The sequence below is a fragment of the Perissodus microlepis genome, chromosome 5, assembly GCF_051167445.1.
Source record: "Perissodus microlepis isolate ML-2025 ecotype Zambia chromosome 5, ASM5116744v1, whole genome shotgun sequence".
Lineage (NCBI taxonomy): Eukaryota > Metazoa > Chordata > Actinopteri > Cichliformes > Cichlidae > Perissodus > Perissodus microlepis.
Window position 1 is genome coordinate 38,032,917 of NC_140465.1, and position 20,756 is coordinate 38,053,672.

Sequence of the window (20,756 nt, forward strand, 5' to 3'; positions counted from 1 at the left end):
GAGGAGCTTACAAAGCTTTTCCCCTCCCCCACCTTGGCGCCTCAGACCATATCACTGTCATGCTAATGCCTGCTTACAGACCGCTCGTTAAAACCACCAAACCGGTTCGTAAGCGGATACAAGTGTGGCCAGAAGAGTCTTCAGAGGCTTTACAGGACTGCTTTAACACCACAGATTGGAACATGTTTAAGCAGGCTGCCACCTATAACAACACCACTGACCTCCAGGAGTACGCGGAGACTGTTACTGCCTACATCAACAAGTGTATTGAGGATGTAACAGTCACGAAAACCATAACTGTCCGGGCAAATCAAAAACCATGGATGACAGGAGAGGTCTACAGGCTGCTGAAAGCTAGGAATGTTGCCTTCAGAGATGGAGACGAGGCGAGCCTGAGGACAGCTAGGGCCAACCTTTCCCGTGGCATCAGAGAAGCTAAGAGACAGTACTCTAGGAAAATATCTCATCACTTCAAAGACAGCAGAGACTCACGGAGCCTGTGGCGGGGCATTCAGACCATCACAGATTACAAGCCCCCACCACAGACCTGTGATAGCACTATCCCCCTGCTGAACGAGCTGAATACTTTCTTTGCTCGCTTTGAAGCCCAAAACAGCACCACTGCACAGAAGACCCCACCCCCTCCTGGTGACCAGGTGATGACTCTGTCCCCGGACAGCGTGAGGAGATCCCTCAGCAGGATCAATGCACGTAAAGCTCCGGGTCCTGACAACATTCCTGGTCGTGTACTGAGAGACTGTGCAGTGGAACTCACTGATGTCTTCACAGACATCTTCAACATATCACTCATCCAGGCTGTCGTCCCCACATGTTTTAAAGCCACCACAATCATTCCGGTTCCAAAAAAGTCATCTCCCTCCTGCTTTAATGACTACCGTCCTGTTGCACTCACTCCCATCCTGATGAAGTGCTTCGAACGACTAGTCATGCAACACATCAAGACTGTCCTGCCCCCCTCCCTGGATCCCTTCCAGTTTGCGTATCGGCCCAACCGCTCAACCGATGATGCCATCTCCACTGCACTCCACTCAGCACTCACACACCTGGAAAAAAAAGACTCATATGTTCGAATGCTGTTCATAGATTTCAGTTCAGCATTTAACACTATAATCCCCCAACAGCTCACTCAAAAACTGGTCCAGCTGGGGCTCAACATCTCACTGTGCAACTGGCTGTTGGATTTCCTCACCGGAAGACCTCAAGCAGTACGGGTCGGCAGTAATACATCCAGCACCATCATTTTAAACACGGGAGCCCCGCAGGGATGTGTGCTGAGCCCCCTCCTCTTCACTCTGCTGACCCATGACTGCACTCCATCATATAGCTCCAACCTCTTCATCAAGTTTGCGGATGACACAACGGTGGTGGGTCTCATTAGCAACAGGGATGAGACCGACTACAGAAGTGAGGTGAGACGCCTGGCCACGTGGTGTGTTGACAACAATCTCTCTCTGAATGTGGAGAAGACGAAGGAGATTGTCGTGGACTTCAGGAGAATGCACACCCAACATGCTCCTCTGACCATCGACGGAGCGTCTGTGGAGAGAGTGAGCAGCACCAAGTTCTTGGGTGTGCATATCACAGAGGATCTCTCCTGGACGCACAACACCACAGCACTGGCCAAGAAATCACAGCAGCGTCTCTTCTTTCTCCGCAAACTAAGAAGAGCAGGAGCACCAGCCCCCATCATGTACACTTTCTACAGAGGCACCATCGAGAGCATCCTGTCGAGCTGCATCACTGTGTGGTTTGGAGCCTGCAATGCGTCCTGTCATAGAACCCTCCAACGCATAGTGAGGGCTGCAGAGAGGATCATTGGTGTCTCTCTCCCTTCCCTCCAGGACATTTACAGCACCCGTCTCACTAAAAAAGCCCTTTGCATAGCGGCTGATCCCACGCACCCGATGCAAAGCTTCTTCAAGCTGCTGCCGTCAGGGAGGAGACTGCGGAGTCTCCAGGCCAGGACCAGCAGACTGAAGGACAGCTTCATCCATCAGGCTGTCAGGAAGCTTAACTCCCTTCCGATTCTGCCTCCTCTCCCCTCTTCTCCTTCATGGTCTCACTGAACTCTGTCACACACACTCACACACACACACACACTCTCTGACTTCACTCACTGGCCTGCACCAGTTACCAGTCACTTTGTGGAGCGTTGGACTGCCAGTACCTCATAAGACTTTGTTGTCATACCATCTCTTACCGTATATTACTAATCTCCATTTGCACTATTTGCTTATTTGCACTACTCTGCCTGGTTTACACTCATGGTCATTTATCCTTACTTGAATATTGTATATTGTATATTGCATAGCTTTCTTGTTATATGTAAAATTGTATTGTATTTATTTAAATTTTTATTTTTAATTATTTTATTTGCATTTTTTAATCTAGGGTTTGAGAGTAACGAAATTTCTATTCTCTGTATGTCCTGTACATGTGGCAGAATTGACAAATAAAGTTGACTTGACTTGACATTATTAATGTGTGAATTGAAAGATAGAGTACTGTCGAGGATGACACCCAGACTTTTCACAGAGGAAGAAACGAAGACCGGTGAGTTATTGATAGTAACAGAGAAACTGTTGGTTCTGGATAATGTTGATTTAGTGCCGACCAAGAGGAGCTCGGATTTATTACTGTTGAGTTTGAGAAAATTAGAAGAGAACCATGAATTTAGTTCAGCTAAACAGAGGGTGAGGGAGGATGGGGGAAGAGCAGAATCAGGTTTAGTGGACAGATAAAGCTGGGTGTCATCGGCATAACAGTGAAAATGGATATTGTATTTACGGAAAATATGTCCAAGTGGTAGAAGGTAGATAATGAAAAGAAGGGGCCCAGGACAGATCCCTGGGGCACGCCAGTGGTCAGAGGACAGGGCTGAGAAGTAAAGGATTTGAGTTGAATGAGCTGAGTGCGATCAGACAGGTATGATATGATGAAGATATGGTTTTATCCTCAATTACTTTGAAACAGTGGCCTCTGCTGTGATATCATTGTGTTTTTGATGAAGTCTCACAAGTGTCAGCTTTATTTTGATATCAAGATGATTTACACAGTTTGTAATTGCTGAGAAATAGTCAGTTAGCTCTGGGAACGTCATTTTCCAGCAGGAACGTTAGGAATAACCCTGGGGCTTAACAAGTTAATAAAGTTCAACTTTTCAGTGTGTAACACCAGCCTGATTTTCTGTTCTCCTTGTGTACTCTGGGTAGAACCCGGCACTGGTGGATGCTCCACTGTCTCTCCAGCTCGCCGTCAACTCTCCGCCCAAAACCTCCATCAAGACGTCTGGAGCCACGGTTGTCATGACTGCCATCGTCAATGTGATGGTGCTGCCTCCAGGTCAGCCTCCGGTTCAGCTGAGCAGCATGACCATGGTACATACACACACACACACACACACACACACACACACACACACACACAGACGCACACACATTGGACACAACCAAAGCAGACTCTAAAGACTGTACACTGTGGTCTGGTTTGATACTGCTGATCACTGCGTCATGATAATGTTCTTAAGGACTTGTTTAGGATTACTGGTGTTGTTTTAAAATGGGTCATGTCATATCTAACAGATCTTTTACTGTTTGTATGAGTCAGTGATATCTGAAATAACAGTTCTGCCTTTGATAGAAATTGTCTTAGCTGGGCTGGTCTGGTTGCCACGCTGGTGACCTGATAATCTGGTGAAGACTGGATAGCTGCACTGGTCCTTTTAAAAGGCTGATTATATGTGTTTGATGGCTTTTAATCTGAGGCAGAAAGACAAACTCCAAATCCACCCTAACCGGACGGAGGATAACAGCTGTTCTTTAAAAACACACCGCAGGAACCTCTCATGACTTCCTTATCATCTAATGAATATTTCTAAACTCAGACTGCTGGTGTCAAAAGGCTGAACTGCTCTTACTGATTATTGTGACCGTCCTCTTTCATCTGTTTTAACAAATCAGCTTTGACTTGTCTTCAGACTGTGCAAAATGCTGCGTCAAAACTTTTACCTGTCACCAGCTGAAGCTCACATGTCACTCCATGAAGTCACTCCATGGCTTCTCTTCATTGGCTACCAATGTAAAATAAATGGCCTGCATTTGTATAGCGCTTTACTTAGTCCCTAAGGACTCCAAAGCGCTTTACACGTTCAGTCATCCACCCATTCACACATACATTCATACACTGGTGATGGCAGCTACATTGCAGCCACAGCTGCCCTGGGGTACAAGGATATTTGGCATGCAGCCTGGAGCAGCCTGGGATCAAACCACTGACCTTCTGGTTAGTGGCTGACCTGCTCTGCCACCTGAGCTACAACCACCCCATTTTAAATGTATTTTAGGTTTCACCTTAAAATTCTAGTTTTAACTTGTAGCGCCCTACATGGTAGTGATGGCCTGCTTGAAGCTGACGCTTCGGTGCGTGTGTCAAAAAAATCAACACACTGCTTCAGAAGCACTGTGTCAAAGCTTGATTCGTTTGGCCAGAGTCACGTGATCAGTGACGTCCGAAGCTTCATTTAGAGCCTAACTGCTTCGGTATCTGATTCAATGGTTTATAAGGAAGTGAATCATTCGCGGGATTTGTGGTGTTTTGAGGGTGACAGATAGCAAACCACTGATATTTCCACTGAGAGATTTGAAGCCAGCTGGGAATAGAAGAGGTTCTGTTGTGTGGGAGTATTTTGAGTTGGTTTTGGTCAGTTGGGTGGGTTTTCCAGCTTTGTGTTCTGGCTGTTTGCTTTTGTTTTGTGCGTGTTTATTTTATCTTATAATGGGAAAAAACTTAAAATGTCAAAAAATCTGCTTTCATAATATAAATATCATTAAATAACTTTAGAAAAACTTCCACTTGACTCTTTACATGTAATGTTATAAAAATATATATTTTATTGTTTAATTAATCTGAAAATGTTAGTCTGCCAAATGTGCAGCAATTTAATCTATTTATTCTCGTTATCTGATAGTTTGTGGGGCCCAGGTAGACTGTATAACTGCATCTCTACCAGTTTCTCTGCACTCCAGCCTCCTCTGTGCCATGTGAAGGGATTTTCCTTAAGGCAGGAGAAATTATCTCCACAAAAAGGAACAGGTTCAGCCATCGCACACTAGAACAAATTCTCTTCTTAAATAAAAATTAAAAAGGGTTACTCTAAATGCATCATGTTTTTAATTTGCAAGTTAATAAGCATTTTCCTTTTCCATTTCACAATCAATTCTACCCCCACGTCAAAAATATGTATAGGAAAATTTCCCTAATATAATATTATTTATAAATATACTCGTCTAGCACTTGCACAAGTGCATGGTGGCAGGACCTCACAGCAGAAGCATACTCCATAATGTGTTGTACATTATTATATGTAATGTGGTATTTTTCAATTATTGTATTTACCAACATCAAGAAGTCACAAGCAAGAAAAGACCAAACCATGGTGCACGTTTGAACAAGGAGAGTTTACTGGTCAAGATTATTTATTAAACAAATAAACCACATTTTTTTAACCCCCCCAAAATACACGTTCAAAGCAACACAACGGAGTCCCAAAATCTGACAGAATTCCACTCTGTCGAGTGGGCTGTCATAATGAAGCGGTTGGTTTTATTTTGTGGATCCAAGCTGCTCTTCATATTTTTGGCCACCAGATGGCACCAGAGAGGACTGTGTTGAAAAGCTTCGAGTAATGAACCGTTTTTCAATACAAGCTTCAGTGCTTCAGAAAGCTTCATTTGGCCATCACTACTACATGGTGAAGCTTCCCAGTATATCTCTGATCTGCTGAAACCCCATCGTTCTTCCTGAGCTCCTAGGTCAGTTCCTAGGTCATTAGGTCAATGCCCCACACACTCGGTTCATGCTGTAAAGACTCCTTTGAATCCTTTTAAAAGTTACTAAGCTTTATATAACATCATACAGAGAATATATCTGTCCCAGGCAAAGAAATGAAGATGAAGACCCTAAACAAACTCTGAAATTGTCTGTGTCTGTGTGTAGGCAGGCAGGAGGAGCCAAAATGCAGGACTCGAGGAGGCGGAAGAAACTCAAAATACACAGCTTTATTGCTGGGATGAAGCAGAACAGAAAAACACTAAGTAAACTGGGAGTACTGAATAACTAGACAGGTTGGCAAACAGAGCACACAGAGGGAGAGAGGGTGAACAGACGTTAACGACGTGACAGTGACACAAAGGCACACTGGGCTTAAATACACTGAGGGAGTCATCAAGGAATTAGAGACAGAAGGGGAACACAGCTGGGAGAAATAAGACCTAACGAGACAGGGAGAGCAAAGCTGGAACACTGACATCAGACAGGAACAAGAACCTTCAAAGTAAAACAGGAAACAAAACACACTTTACTAAGACACGGACTAGACAGAGAGAGACAGACTTGACACTGACCAAAGTCTACTAAATAATAATCATAATCAAAACAGTATCACTGATTAATCAAATCATAAATCATAATCTAGAAAAACACCAAAACATGAAAAACAGAAAGCTGGGTCAACATGACCCAGAACCGTGACAGAAATGTGGTTGAAGCATCCCTGCGGCTTCGGTGTTTGCGCCTTCTTGTCATTTATGATCTTTGAGCCTTTCAACAGGAAAAAACTCACAGACTTTGAGGTGGAAACTAAAAGTGTCTTTTTGCCTTCTTGCAGGAGACCAAGTTCAATGCCAAAGTTTCCATGAGAGGAAAACGTCTGTCTGTTCACACTGACCTACGCAGGTTTGCACGTTTCACTTCTTTGTTTCTGCAACATGTTCATTAAATATCAGATTGGCCTAACCCAGTCACCCCACACTCACTCGATTGTGTTTGCACATTGAAATCTGTAGCAAGATTTTTTTTTCCTGTAGCAATATTTGAATACAAATATCTCAAAAACCTTAAAATCAAAATTTCCACTGATCTTCTTTACCGTGAAAATCAATCAGTCTCAAGTTTCAAGTTTTATTTGATCCTATATATGTAAGAGTGGCACATCACTACCAGCAAAGAAATTCTTAGGCTCAGAGCCCCCTCAATATTTCATGTAGAAAAAAAGCAAAATTGCACACAAGGTAATACTAATACAAAACACAGTATATCCTTGTAACTCCTTGGCTCTTGAGGGAGGCGGCCGCACTTTCTCTCTCTCCCTTATCTTCCCTGCTGGGCTTCTTATGTCTTTTATATAGTCTCGCTTATTCTCTAACCCAGGGGTCGGCAACCTTTCTGATGATGAGTGCATCTAAAATTTCCTCAGAAGTCAGTGTGCCATATGATTGCATTAGCAATACATTTAATAACGCTCTATATTAACAGTTACACACTGTATAGAACAACTTTATAGAATTATATTTGTTCGCAACAGCAAATGAACTGAACAACAGAAAATACAAATGCTGTTTATGGTCTCCTCACAACAATGATAAGAAAAATAAACTGGGCCAATATGGCATGTTTGTTAATACAGAGATACACATGTTAATGTGATCTCTGGTCTCCCACTCAGAGACACAGGTCTCCGAGTGTCCAGCATTCAGACATCTACCTGAGGACTCATGTGATAGAAAATCTGCTCACACAGATATGTAGAGCCAAATCCTGTCAATAAGGCCTCTGCAATGTTCTGAAGACAGTTAAACTTGTCAGGTGTGATGTCCAGCAGGTGAACATGCAGCTCCATGAACACGCACAGCTGTGGATACCAGCTGCGTCTGTAGGTCTGCAAACTTTGACCCCCACAGAGTCGAGCTTTTCAGTTCAATCAACTGCATTTCAATGTTGCATTAACTGGCATTAACTCAGCCAGTTAATGCGAGACAAACCCAGCTGCTCTTTAAAGCTTTCTGGCTTGATCAGAAAAGAAGACATTGGTCCATACGCCTGAAAGTCCTGAAAACACATTGTGAATTCTGTCTCGAGTACGGATGTATCCGTGTATTTCCGTGGTGCTGATGCTGCGCTGAGCGGACAGCTGCTGAAGTGTCAGAATGTGGAAATTTAAACATCGCTTGAAAAAACTGCCAGCTAGCAACGTCCCTCTCACTGGTAGGCTAAGTTATTTTTAGCTAATTACAAGTTGAATCTGGTAGTTGGGGTTGTTAGCTAAGATACTGTCATTAAGAAGCGGCACAACTAATGTGTGTATGCGAGCTAATTTGCAATGTGCACCGCTGGTGCGGCCATTTATTTTTTTAATGCTCCTTCTGAGATTAATTCACTGTGTGTCGTGCCCAGGACTGGACTGGGACAAAAAATCAGCCCGGGCATTTTGACTAGAGACCGACCCCCCAGGTATTAAAACCATAAAGCCTTTGAATGAAAACAGACGCTGTTGTGACAGTGATGTACAGTCTTGTTGGTATATGTATGATTTCTATACATTTTACATCAGATGAAAACTTTGGTTGTAAGATTCAGATAATTATTTGTTAAAAGCGAGACATTTCATATTGTACTAATGTATGCATATTTCATGTGTTTTTATTTGATGTAGGTTTGGGAGAGAGCAGGGATGGGAGGTGTGTATGTGTGTGGGGGGGGGGTGTTCTTATTACTGCGGCATATTACTGTGAAAACAAACCTTTGTATGCTGTTGCAAAAAGCAATTAAAAATATTGTTTAATAAAAAAATAAAATAAATAAAAGCGAGACATTTTAACTGAGAATAAGAAAGAAAGTATATCTTTGTGCCCCCCTCTCCCTGTTAATGCCCTACACAGCAAAATCTCCAGTGTTAAATTAACACTAAGATAAGATAAGATAAGATAAAACTTTATTAATCCCTCGGGTGGGTTCCTCTGGGAAATTCGGTTCCAAATAAGCACAGCACCGACAGAAGTTATAGAGTTACAGAATATTATATATATATATATATATATATATATATATACACACACATATATAAATACAAAGACATATATAGATAAAAAATATACAAAGGGGATAAATAGAATAAATAGGAATAAAATAAAAATAAAAATACAAGTGGATTGCACATTTCAAGTATGGAGTCTATTGCACCGTTGACTATTAACAAAAAGTATTGCACAAAGGTAATTGCACAGTGAGGTGAAGAGGCACTACAGCTTAGTTGTTCCCCCCTCCTTTGTCCTCCTGTTTCCCCTCCCTCTCCCCTCCAGAGAGGAGTTAAACAGTCTGATGGCGTGTGGGACAAAGGAGTTTTTAAGTCTGTTGGTTCTTGTCTTGGGGAGAAGCAACCTGTCACTGAACAGGCTCTTCTGGTTGTTTATGGCCGTGTGCAGAGGATGCCCAGCATTGTCCATAATGTCCAGCAGTTTCTTTAGTGTCCTTTTCTCTGCCACTGTCACCAGAGTGTCCAGCTTCATGCCGACCACAGAGCCAGCCTTCCTGATCAGTTTTTCCAGCCTGGATGAGTCCTTCTTTGCTGTGCTGCTCCCCCAGCACACCACAGCATAGAAAAGTACTCCAGCAACCACCGACTGGTAAAACATCCTCAGGAGCTTCCTGCAGATGTTAAAAGACCTCAGCCTCCTGAGGAAGTACAGTCGGCTTTGGGCTTTTTTATACAGGTGCTCTGTGTTGCATGACCAGTCCAGTTTGTTGTCCACCCACAGCCCGAGGTACTTGTACTTGTTGACCACCTCCACCTCCTCCCCCTCTATCTGAACTGGCAGTGGACCTGCTCTGGACCTCCCAAAGTCCACAACCAGTTCCTTAGTCTTTGAGGTGTTGAGTTGCAGGTGATTTGTGTGACTCCATGCGACAAAGTTCCTCACCAGACTTCTGTACTCCTCTTCCTGATCATTCCAGATACACCCCATGATGGCTGTGTCGTCTGCAAACTTCTGAATGTGGCATAATTCAGAGTTGTAGCAGAAGTCAGAGGTGTACAGGGTGAAGAGAAGTGGGGACAGCACAGTTCCCTGTGGTGCTCCTGTGCTGCTGACCACAGTGTCAGACGTGATGTCCTTCAGCCTGACGTACTGTGGCCTGTCGGTGAGGTAGTCGGAGATCCAAGCGACCAGGCAGGGGTCCACCTCCATCCTGTTCAGTTTTTCCTGAAGCAGACAGGGCCGGATGGTATTAAGGGCACTGGAAAAGTCAAGAAACAGGATCCTGACCGTGCCTTTTCCCCCATCCAGGTGTGAGTGGGCTCTATGCAGGAGGTACAGGATGGCATCCTCCACTCCGACACCCGCCTTGTAGGCGAACTGTAGTGGGTCCTGGGCATGTTGTACCTGTGGTCGGAGGAGGTTGAGGAAGAGCTGCTCTAGAGTCTAACACTATTGTCTAACACTGGAAAATAACTCAAAATGTTAGAAATATTCCAGTGTTAGAAAATCAGCACTGCTCAGTGTTAGTCTTTGTTAATCTTCAAAACTGACTAGGTTACTTTTAAACATATAACACTGTCAAAAGTGTTAATTTAACACTCAACAGTGTTGTATTTAACACTCAGAGGAGTGGACCCATATAGACACTCTCTAGTGTTAATTTAACACTGGAGATTTTGCTGTGTACCTGGCCCCCTGGCAACACTTTGCTAGACCTGCCCCTGCACAGTTACCAGCTGTCAGCTACCTGAAAAAGGATCCTGGTGTTATTTGTCTCTCAGAAACAGTTCATAACTTCAACTCATCCATGTCACCTAAAAGCTAAACCTGTTTCTCCATCACCTGTTCAGCTCTGATGATTCAGTAAGGACATCTCCTGGTTTCATCTTCATGTTTCCCTCTCACCACATATCCAAACCGACATCATGACCAGCAGCTTTACAGCTGTGGCTCCGCAAACATCAGCTGATACTAGAAATTAATATTAAATACATTCTAACAACAGCTGATCAAACGTGCTGCTGTTGTTTAGCGCGACATCTGCTGGTTTCCTCTTTCTGGCGCAAAGTGGGCGATAAACAAACAAGAGAGAAAAGCCGATCAGCTGATCATTGATCAGTTTCATGATTGAAGGAGCAACAGGAGAGGGAGGGGGAGAGAATGAGAGGAGAAGAGGCAGCAGACAGCGTAATGACGCAGAAAAACTGCAGCTTTGTGTTCCTTTTCACCTCAATAAGAAACACGTAATATTTTCACTGAATACGGGATGATTCCGTTTTTTATGGGACGGTTGGCAACTCTACTAACTAACCTTATGAATAAAATAAAGTTCATTATCAGTAACATCAATTACCCACCCAGCTGTATAGAAACTCCGTCATGCTAGCTACAATACAGTTACAATAACTCAACTGACGGTAAAAAGTCAGCATAACGAAAATAAACTCCACCTAAACTTGGTTTATATCTGACCCAGAGAGACTGCAGGTCATAACTTCTTACCTGAAGTTCAGTTCACCTGACACTCGGACCGGCGGCCGCCTCGGGTCTCTCCTCCTCCTGCCTCCCCTTTCCCTCATCCACCTGCTGGCCTCTGTGGAAGCTCTGCCACAGCCACCACCAAACAACTGAGTTATTTTTACACACTGGCCAATCCACCACCTTTCACTGTTTATACCGTTACTAAAACAAAACCCCCCCAAAACAAAACAAAACAAAACATCGGCCCAGTCGTGCCATCAGTTAACCTGTCGCGTGCCATCTGTGGCATGTGTGCCCATTTTTATTTCAAACATTTCAAACATGTGCCTTCACAATCATTACAAAATATCATTCCATTTTTTGCTTGAAAGGGAGTAGGCAGAAGTAAATACTTTTTTGTCCCTACCCCCTCAAGTTTTACCTCTCATTCATTTAATTTTCTTTTAGTCTTAAATTAAACAAACATCATATGAAGCAAAAGTAAAGCAAAACACAAACATACATCAAAAACAAGTATAGTTTCTTTCATATGAAAAAGACAATGTGTAAATTTGCAGATTCACAAGTTATGGAAAAAACAAACAAACAAAAAAACAAAACAAAAAGAACAACAACACCATTACCAGCAACATCACCGTCCTGGGTTAACCCAGTTTTCTTCATTCTTACAATTATTTAAAATTATTTTAAAGCTAGTTTATGTTTTTACTTTCTTTTATTTCTTCTGTTAGACGGTGTTTATTAAACGCAATATGGATAAGATCTTGGAGAAACTCATTGTGTCACAGTCTGGCTGAGGCAGACTGTATGTGTTTGCAAGAGAGGACTCAAACGCAGACCAAAAACTGAACGTGACGTGGATTTAACAAAAAACAAGCCGTTTATTGAGGCTAGGAAACAAGGTACAAACAAAGGGCATAGGTGAAACTAAACAATAACCTAAATTGGGTGAACTAAAACTAAACATGAAAAAACCTTAAACATGGTGAACTGAGTCACGTGATGGAGCGTTTGGGAATGGCCGCGCCATAGAGAGTCTCTGACCCCCGTCGACCCTACATTAGTTTTAAAACAAGGTAAACGCTCCCAAATAATATATTTCCTCACTGCGGTGACTTGCTAGATCAGTGTCCTCGAACTTATTGAGAGACATGGCCACAGGAACTAAGAAGAAGAGTGTGCAAACCCGAATCTCCACGGTGGCAGCAGGGGAAAGTAATGCTAGAAGTGCCAAGGTTAGCCCTGCTAGCCAAGAAGAAGGGCCAAAGATGGATATAAGCGGCCTGTTTGCCGAAATGACTAAGCTTGGAACTATCCTAACTAGTGTTGCGGCCGATGTATCTCACATCAAGTCAGATATGGTGGAATTTAAAAACACTATAAGTGCAATCCAAATACGGATGACCGAAGCTGAGGGCCGCATTTCAGATGTGGAAGACAAAATGAGGAGCATAACAGAAGATAATGGCAAAAACGCTAAAAAGCTTGAACAACTTTGGGCCCGAGTAGACGACCAGGAAAATAGAAACCGCAGAAAGAATGTTCGGCTTATCGGTCTGGAAGAGGGTCTGGAAAGTGGTGGCAGCATAAATGATTATGTGATGAAGATACTCGCGGATGGCCTAGGTCTACGAGGGGAGGAATATGAGCTGGAAAGATGCCACAGAAGTACGAGACCACGCCTGGGACCTGGTCAGCCACCTCGAATCGTGCTGGTGAGATTTCTCCATTACACTGCACGACAAAAAGTTATCATGACCGCTAAGCAGAAGAAAGGAATACTGTGGGAGAACTGTCGCTTGTCATTTTATGAAGATATGACCGCGGAGCGAGCGGCGCAGAGGAAGCTTTTCTCCCCAGTAATGAAGAAGCTATGGCAGCATCAGATAAAGCACACCCTGGCACATCCAGCAAAACTTCGATTAACATGGAAAGGCCAGCAGAAGAGCTTTGAGAGCGTTGAGGAGGCAGAGAAATTCGTGCGTGAGAACTTTCAGGAAGTGGTGGAGTAAGGGGTTAATAAGCTAAATTACGTGCATGGGAGCGCATCGTTAATAATTTCATAAGACGGGGGCGGGCTCCCTGGGGTGTCGACGGGACAGCAGGAGGACAGCAGTTCACTGTCCACGGGACCATCATGGACCAGAGACGGGGCTTTTGCGCTGTCATGTCCCTTTTTTGGACGGCGCTATTTCTTTTGTTATGTTCGTTGTTTTTTATTTTTTATTTTTTTGGTAGAGATTTTATAGGTGAGGTACTGTTCTTGTTTAAACTTATGTTCTGGTTCAAGCAGGGTTATCAGCACAGGTTAAATGGTTATGGGTTGGAAGATATAAGGCTTATAGATACCTTAACATGGCATAGTCATGGGGAATGTGGACGTTAATATTGTGTCATGGAATATAAATGGCTGTGGCACACCAGTCAAAAGAAAAAAAGTGCTTAGCTACCTCAAGTCTCATAATGCTGATATTGCATACATCCAGGAGACGCATTTTGCGAATGAAAATGAAGCATTGAAATTAAAAAGGGATTGGGTTGGGAAAGTATTTCATAACTCAAGATCAAGCAAGAGTCGTGGTGTCATGATACTTATTAATAAAAGACTAAACTTTGTATTATTGAAGGAAAGCCGGGATGAAGACGGGCGAGTGTTGGCTCTGCAGGCTCTCATTAATGGTCAAAGGAGCTTGCAAAGAAAAGCGTCTGGACTTCTTTAAGTTTACTTGAAGACGTTTCACCTCTCATCCGAGAAGCTTCTTCAGTTCTAAGGTCAAATGGTGGAGAGTCCCAGATATAAACCTAGTGGGAGTGTCCCCCCACAGAGGGACAAAAGCCCTGATGATCTTCTAATCGCCTGAGCCAAGGTGTAAAACTGGGTGTGGGTCCCAATCAGCCAGAGTTTCGGGTGTGTTCATTGTGAAACCTGGCCCCACCTTATCATGCGAATTCCTGAGGTCAGATGGCCCAGGATGTGAGTGGGCGTTAAGGCGTCTGGGAAGGGATCTCAAAACTGGATTATAGATGGCAGAGAGTTGGTGTCGTAAACCCCCGCCTCTGTTCAAAGATGGTCGCTCACAGTGGACATAGATGGCTTCTTTCACTCCTCTTTCAAACCATCTGTCCTCTCTGTCCAAAATGTGAACATTGGCATCCTCGAAAGAGTGTCCTTTATCCTTAAGATGCAGATGGACTGCTGAGTCTTGTCCTGTGGAGGTGGCTCTTCTGTGTTGTGCCATGCGCTTGTGAAGTGGCTGTTTGGTCTCTCCAATGTAGAGGTCTGGGCATTCCTCGCTGCACTGTACAGCATACACCACATTGTTAAGTCTGTGTTTTGGCGTTTTGTCTTTCGGGTGAACCAGTTTTTGTCTGAGCGTGTTGCTGGGTCTGAAATGCACCGGGATGTCATGCTTGGAGAAAACTCTCCTAAGTTTTTCTGATACACCGGCTACATAGGGGATGACAATGTTGTTGCGTCTGTCCTTCTTATCCTCCCTCGTTGGTGTCTGGTCTTCTTTTCTGTGCCTCTTTGCTGACTTTAAGAACGCCCATTTAGGATAGCCGCACGTTTTGAGTGCTTCCTTTACATGTGTGTGTTCCTTCTTTTTTCCTTCAGGCTTAGAGGGAACATGTTCTGCCCGGTGGTGTAGGGTCCTAATTACTCCAAGTTTGTGTTCCAAAGGGTGATGGGAGTCAAAGAGGAGGTACTGGTCCGTGTGTGTGGGCTTCCGGTAAACTTCGATGTTGAGTTTGCCGTTCTCTTCAATGTGCACAGCGCAGTCCAGGAAAGGCAAACAGTTGTCCTTTGTGTCTTCCCTGGTGAACTTGATGTTTTTATCCACAGCGTTAATGTGCGCAGTGAAGGATTCCACTTCTTGTGTCTTGATTTTGACCCAGGTGTCGTCCACATATCTGTACCAGTGGCTGGGTACTCTTCCTTTGAAAGAGCCAAGAGCCTTCCTTTCCACTTCCTCCATGTAAAGGTTGGCTACAATAGGTGACACGGGGGAGCCCATGGCACAGCCATGTTTTTGTCTGTAAAAGCCTTCGTTGTATTTGAAATATGTAGTGGTGAGGCAGAGGTCTAACAGTGTGCAAATCTGATCGGGTGTGAAGTTGGTCCTGTCCTCCAAGGAGCTGTCTTCTTGTAGTCGTTTTCTGACAGTCTCCACGGCCTCCGTGGTGGGTATGCAAGTGAAGAGAGAGACTACATCAAAGGACACCATGGTTTCATCTGGATCCAGGGTAAGTTTCTGGACCTTGTCGGTGAAGTCGGTGGAGTTCTTGATGTGGTGTGGGGTGTTCCCCACAAGAGGAGCAAGGATGGTAGCAAGGTGTTTAGCAATGTTATAAGTGGCTGAGTTTATGCTACTGACTATGGGTCTGAGTGGGACAGCTTCCTTGTGGATTTTAGGAAGTCCGTAGATGCAGGGTATGGCATCCCCTGGGTAAAGGCGGTGATATGTAAGGCGGTCAATAATTTTGTCCTTTTCAAAGTCTTGAAGGCAAACTATAACTTGCTCTCATTAATGGAGTTCAGGTTGTTCTGTGCAATATTTACGCCCCAAATAGGGATGAACCTAATTTTATGGATGAGGTTAACAAGATGCTAGGGAACATGAAGGGCCAGATCTTGTTAGGTGGAGACTTTAATAATGTGATGGATGAATATATTGATAGAAGTGCCATTAATGCAACTTCAAGTACTAGAACTGGGACAGCGATAGATGCTTTAAAAGAAGATCTCAGTGTGGTAGATATTTGGAGGCTGTTTAACCCTATGGAAAGAGAATACACCTTTTACTCTCATTCGCATAAGACATATTCTCGAATAGATTATTTTTGGATTTCTAAATCATGTGTCAATTTAGTAGTAAACTGTGACATCGGTGTGATTGCTTTAACAGATCACGCACCAGTAGAATTGCACATAAATCTAAATGTCGAAAAGAACAGAATGGGTAGGTGGAGACTAAACTCAAGCATATTGCAGGACGAAAAATTTGTATCAACCCTAAAAGAGGATATAAGATATTTTTTAGAGGTGAATGTTGGATCTACGGACAGGCTGGCCATTGTATGGGATGCTTTGAAGGCATTTATTCGTGGAAAGTGCATAGGCTATAGTTCTAAGAAAAATAGAGAAAATAAGGAAAAGATAAAAACTTTGGAGGAAAATATAAGTAAATTGGAAAAACAATTAGCAGGAAAATTTGACGATAATAAATTTAAAGAGATTTGCCAGCTTAAATATGATCTTCATGAAATTTATAACAAAAAAGCAGAGTATGCCCTCTTTCGTCTTAAAACGAATTTCTATGAGAATGGTGAGAAGACAGGCAGGTTATTAGCCAGACAACTTAAGCAAATGGACAATCAGAATGTTATTACGGCAGTTAAAAAGGATGATAAATTAGTTACATCTTCTTCAGAGATTAACACAATTTTTAAAATATTTTATCAAGATTTATACACGTCCGATAACAAAGTAAGTATGGATCTGCTGAGTACATACTTTGATAAAATGAAAATACCAAAAATCTCACAAGAGGGTAGGGACAAATTGGAAACTCCACTAACTGAGGTAGAAGTAAAAGAAGCTATCCGTGCAATGAAAACTGGGAAGTCACCAGGAATAGATGGATTCCCAGCAGAATTTTACCATAAATTTATAGATTTGCTATGTCCTTTTCTAACTGAAGTATTACATGAAGCCTTTGAATTTGGACGACTCCCTGCAAGTTTTAATCAGGCAGTAATATCACTAATTCCAAAAGGCGACAAGGATTTAACTGATCCAGGTAATTACAGACCGATAAGTTTAATCAATGTGGATTGCAAAATTCTATCCAAAGTTTTAGCAACAAGGTTGGAGGTTGTAATACCACAAATTATTCATCAAGATCAAGTAGGGTTTTATCAAGAATAGATCTGCTTCTGATAATATGAGGAGATTACTACACCTGCTGTGGCTGAATAGAAAAAACACAAATCCTGTATTGGCTATATCTTTAGATGCACAGAAAGCTTTTGATAGGGTGGAGTGGAACTTTCTGTTCACAGCCCTGGAAAAGTTTGGAATAGGTGACAACTTTTGCAGATGGATTAGAACCATGTACTCTGGTCCAGAAGCAGCTGTATTTACAAATGGGGTACTTTCTCCTTTTTTTAGTATTTCCAGATCAACACGTCAAGGATGTAATTTAAGCCCATTGCTATTTATAATATTTTTAGAGCCATTAGCTATTTAAATCAGAGAAAATGCAGAGATTAAAGGTGTATTTGGGGGAGGCAGAGAACACAAATTATTCCTGTATGCAGATGATGTGCTGGTATTAAACCAAGACCCAACTAATTCTATCACAAAACTATTAGAGGTGATTAATACATACTCAATGTTTTCGGGGTACAAAATTAATTGGCATAAATCAGAGGCGATGCCAGTTTCCCAGACTTGCAGTCATAACTTAATATCGGGCTTTAACTTTAAGTGGGTGGACAAGGGAATGAAATATCTTGGAATTGAATTGAACCCCAATATTGAGGATATTGTGGCTAACAGTATGGGAAAATTATTGAACAAGATCAATAAAAACTTGGGTAAATGGAGTAAACTAAATTTGACACTGTGGGGAAAAGTGAACACAGTTAAAATGGTTGTGGCACCACTCATCAACTATTATACAGGAATGCTGCCTATGTGTATCCCGCGACGGATGTTGCAAAGCTACAATAATATGATAAAAGATTTTCTTTGGAAGGGTGGTAAACCCCGTATTAACATAAATCGACTGTCCCAATCTAAGAAAGAAGGGGGACTAGCCCTGCCCAATATAGAGTATTATAGCATCTCTTTTGAAATGGCTAGATTAGGCAAACATTGGGCAGGGAAAAACAATATAGATTGGATTTTAATAGAACAAGAGCTTGCATCTCCATTCACACCAATTGATATTTTATCACAAAAAGTGAATAATCACGGTAATACGCAAAACCCTATTTTGAAATTTTTGAAAATGGTATGGTTGGAGGTGCATAAGAAATATAAACTTGTGCCATATGTACAGAAGTATGCCCCCTTGTGGTATAATCCTAAAATTAAAATTGGTAAGCAGATTGTTTACTGGACACAATGGCTGAGAAGAGGTATCAGAACTGTTAGTGACCTATTTGAAGGGGGTGTTTTCATGTCGTATGAGGATATTAAAAATAAGTTTTGTTTAGAGGGTAACAGTCATTTCTGGAAGTATTTGAAAATAAGAAACTGTTTAAAAGGAGGAGTTACAATAACATGTGAAAGTAACCCGATAGAGAATTTTATGCTACTACCCCCATCTCTGTGCACAGCTGCGAAATGGTATAATATTTGCCCATGGATTAAAAATAATATAAATAAGAGCCTGACAAAAGCATGGGAAAGGGATCTAGGGCGTACAATGGATGAAGGTACATGGGATTCTATATTGTCGAACAATGGATTATACATTAGGGAAGCCAGGGGGAAATTTATTCAATACAAAATTCTTAACAGATACTATTATACTCCTTCAAGGCTGTATAGAATGGGGATTGGTAGAGATGACTTGTGTTGGAAATGCCAACAAGCCAAAGGTACTTTGATACATGCCCTCTGGGAATGCCCGCTGGTTTTTCCAGTTTGGAACACTGTACTGAATTATTTGCAGGGGTGGACACTTTGTAACCTACCCAGATCGCCTAAATTATGTTTACTAGGAGACAAAGGAGAGGTGCTGCAATTAAATAAACACCAGTTTAGAGTGTTAAGTACTGCATTGGTAACATGTGCCCGTGTCATTTTGGAACACTGGAAGGACTCCCATATTCCAACGCTTAAAATGTGGAAAGACAGAATGATTGGGAATGTTGCATGTGAAAAGATGCTGGGAAAAATACATCATGTGACGGAAGCTGCGCTGGAACAGTGGGACAATTTTTGCACCTACATGTCTACCTGACTTGGACATTTGAGCTTAATAGAACATATGTTAAAACCTCACTTGTTTTGTTTTGTTTTGTTTTGTTGTGTTTTTTTTTTTAATTTTATTTATTTATTTATTTATTTTTGTTTGTTTGTTTTTGTTTGTTTGCTTTTGGTTGCTGCATCTCTGTATTTGCTGTTATAAAATGCAAAATCTAATAAATACTTGAATTATAAAAAAAAAACAAAAAAAACATGGTGAACTGACATGGATACCTGAAGTCGTGACGTGGATGAGCAGACGACCTGACAAGGAATGACTGAAGACACACGGACAGGAGGATAATGAGGGAAATGGAAACACACGGGGAAACAGCTGACACACATGAACATAACGACGTCACGAGGGGAGAGTAAAACTAAAAACATTGAACATAGGAACACAGGACCCCTTCAAAATAAAACAGGAAACATAATGAGACACAGACATGACAACATGAACTTGACAACGTAAGACACAGACATGAAACACATGAAGGGGAAGGGAGACTTCACAGGGGTTGGAAGACACAAAGGGAATCTAAAAACAAATGAACTAGAAAAGCTAATGAGTTTAATCACATAATATAAACATCAAAATAAACTAAAACTCAAAACACCGGGTCATAAGACCCAGGATCGTGACACAAAGCTCTGCTATACGGATAACATCTTGAAGAAGAGCAACGGGAATTGAGACCTGGTGACCAGTGACGGACGTTAGACCAACTCTTAAATTGGATGCAGTTTGTTCGCACTAACCAAAACAACTGCCATCTTCATCTTATGTGCCCCCCCCCTGGCTGGATGCTCAAGGCAAAAGCTAAGGGGAATAACAATTCTCCTTTAGATAACAAGACTGTGTTGTGACTTTCTCCCTCCTCATTCAAGGTCACCCGCGTCGACCGAAGATTGTTGACTTTGCTTAACCGGGAGAAGGGACACTTTCTCTCGGCTGAGCGAGGAACACACACACATACACACACATATGCATGTACACTGACACAGACCTACACTCACCCCCCCACCCCCTCCAAACGCCTTCGAAGCTTCTGTCTTCTATGTTGTGAGATGTGATGATTCATGTGCTAAGGTTTTTTTTTCTGTTGGATCTCCCTGTTGGAGCTCAGTCTGGAGGGAGTTCTTTGTTCTCCTCGTCTTTCCTCATGTTGTGCATTTTCGATTGTTATACCTCTCTGACCTGTTTTGCAGTTCAGCAGCCTGATGGCCTGTGGGTAGAAACTGTCCCTGAATCTGCTCCTGTGAAGAGTGTAAGGCTGGAAGGGCTGGGAGCAGAGAGGATCATCTGGGCCTGTAGAGGTCCTGGATGACCGGCAGCTCAGACCTGGTGATATGCTGTGCATAGAACTTCCAGTATGTTCCGGAAGCTGTTGAAGAACTTCTGGTTTGATGGCGCCTGTGTTTGGCTCTGCCGCTGCCGGGTGCAGTTTGTCGCGCTCCACTTT

At 42.6% G+C, this 20,756-nt stretch overlaps 1 protein-coding gene across 2 annotated transcripts in view; it reads left to right on the forward strand.

The window, feature by feature from the left end:
- pltp (phospholipid transfer protein) overlaps window positions 1–20,756 on the forward strand; it is a 46,093-nt gene that overhangs the window by 12,510 nt on the left and 12,827 nt on the right. For both annotated transcript variants that reach the window (XM_084929718.1, XM_084929719.1), the window contains 2 exons: window positions 3,234–3,398; window positions 6,686–6,753. In XM_084929718.1, the coding sequence (XP_084785844.1) occupies window positions 3,234–3,398; window positions 6,686–6,753 (233 nt within the window). The remainder of the gene's footprint in view (window positions 1–3,233; window positions 3,399–6,685; window positions 6,754–20,756) is intronic.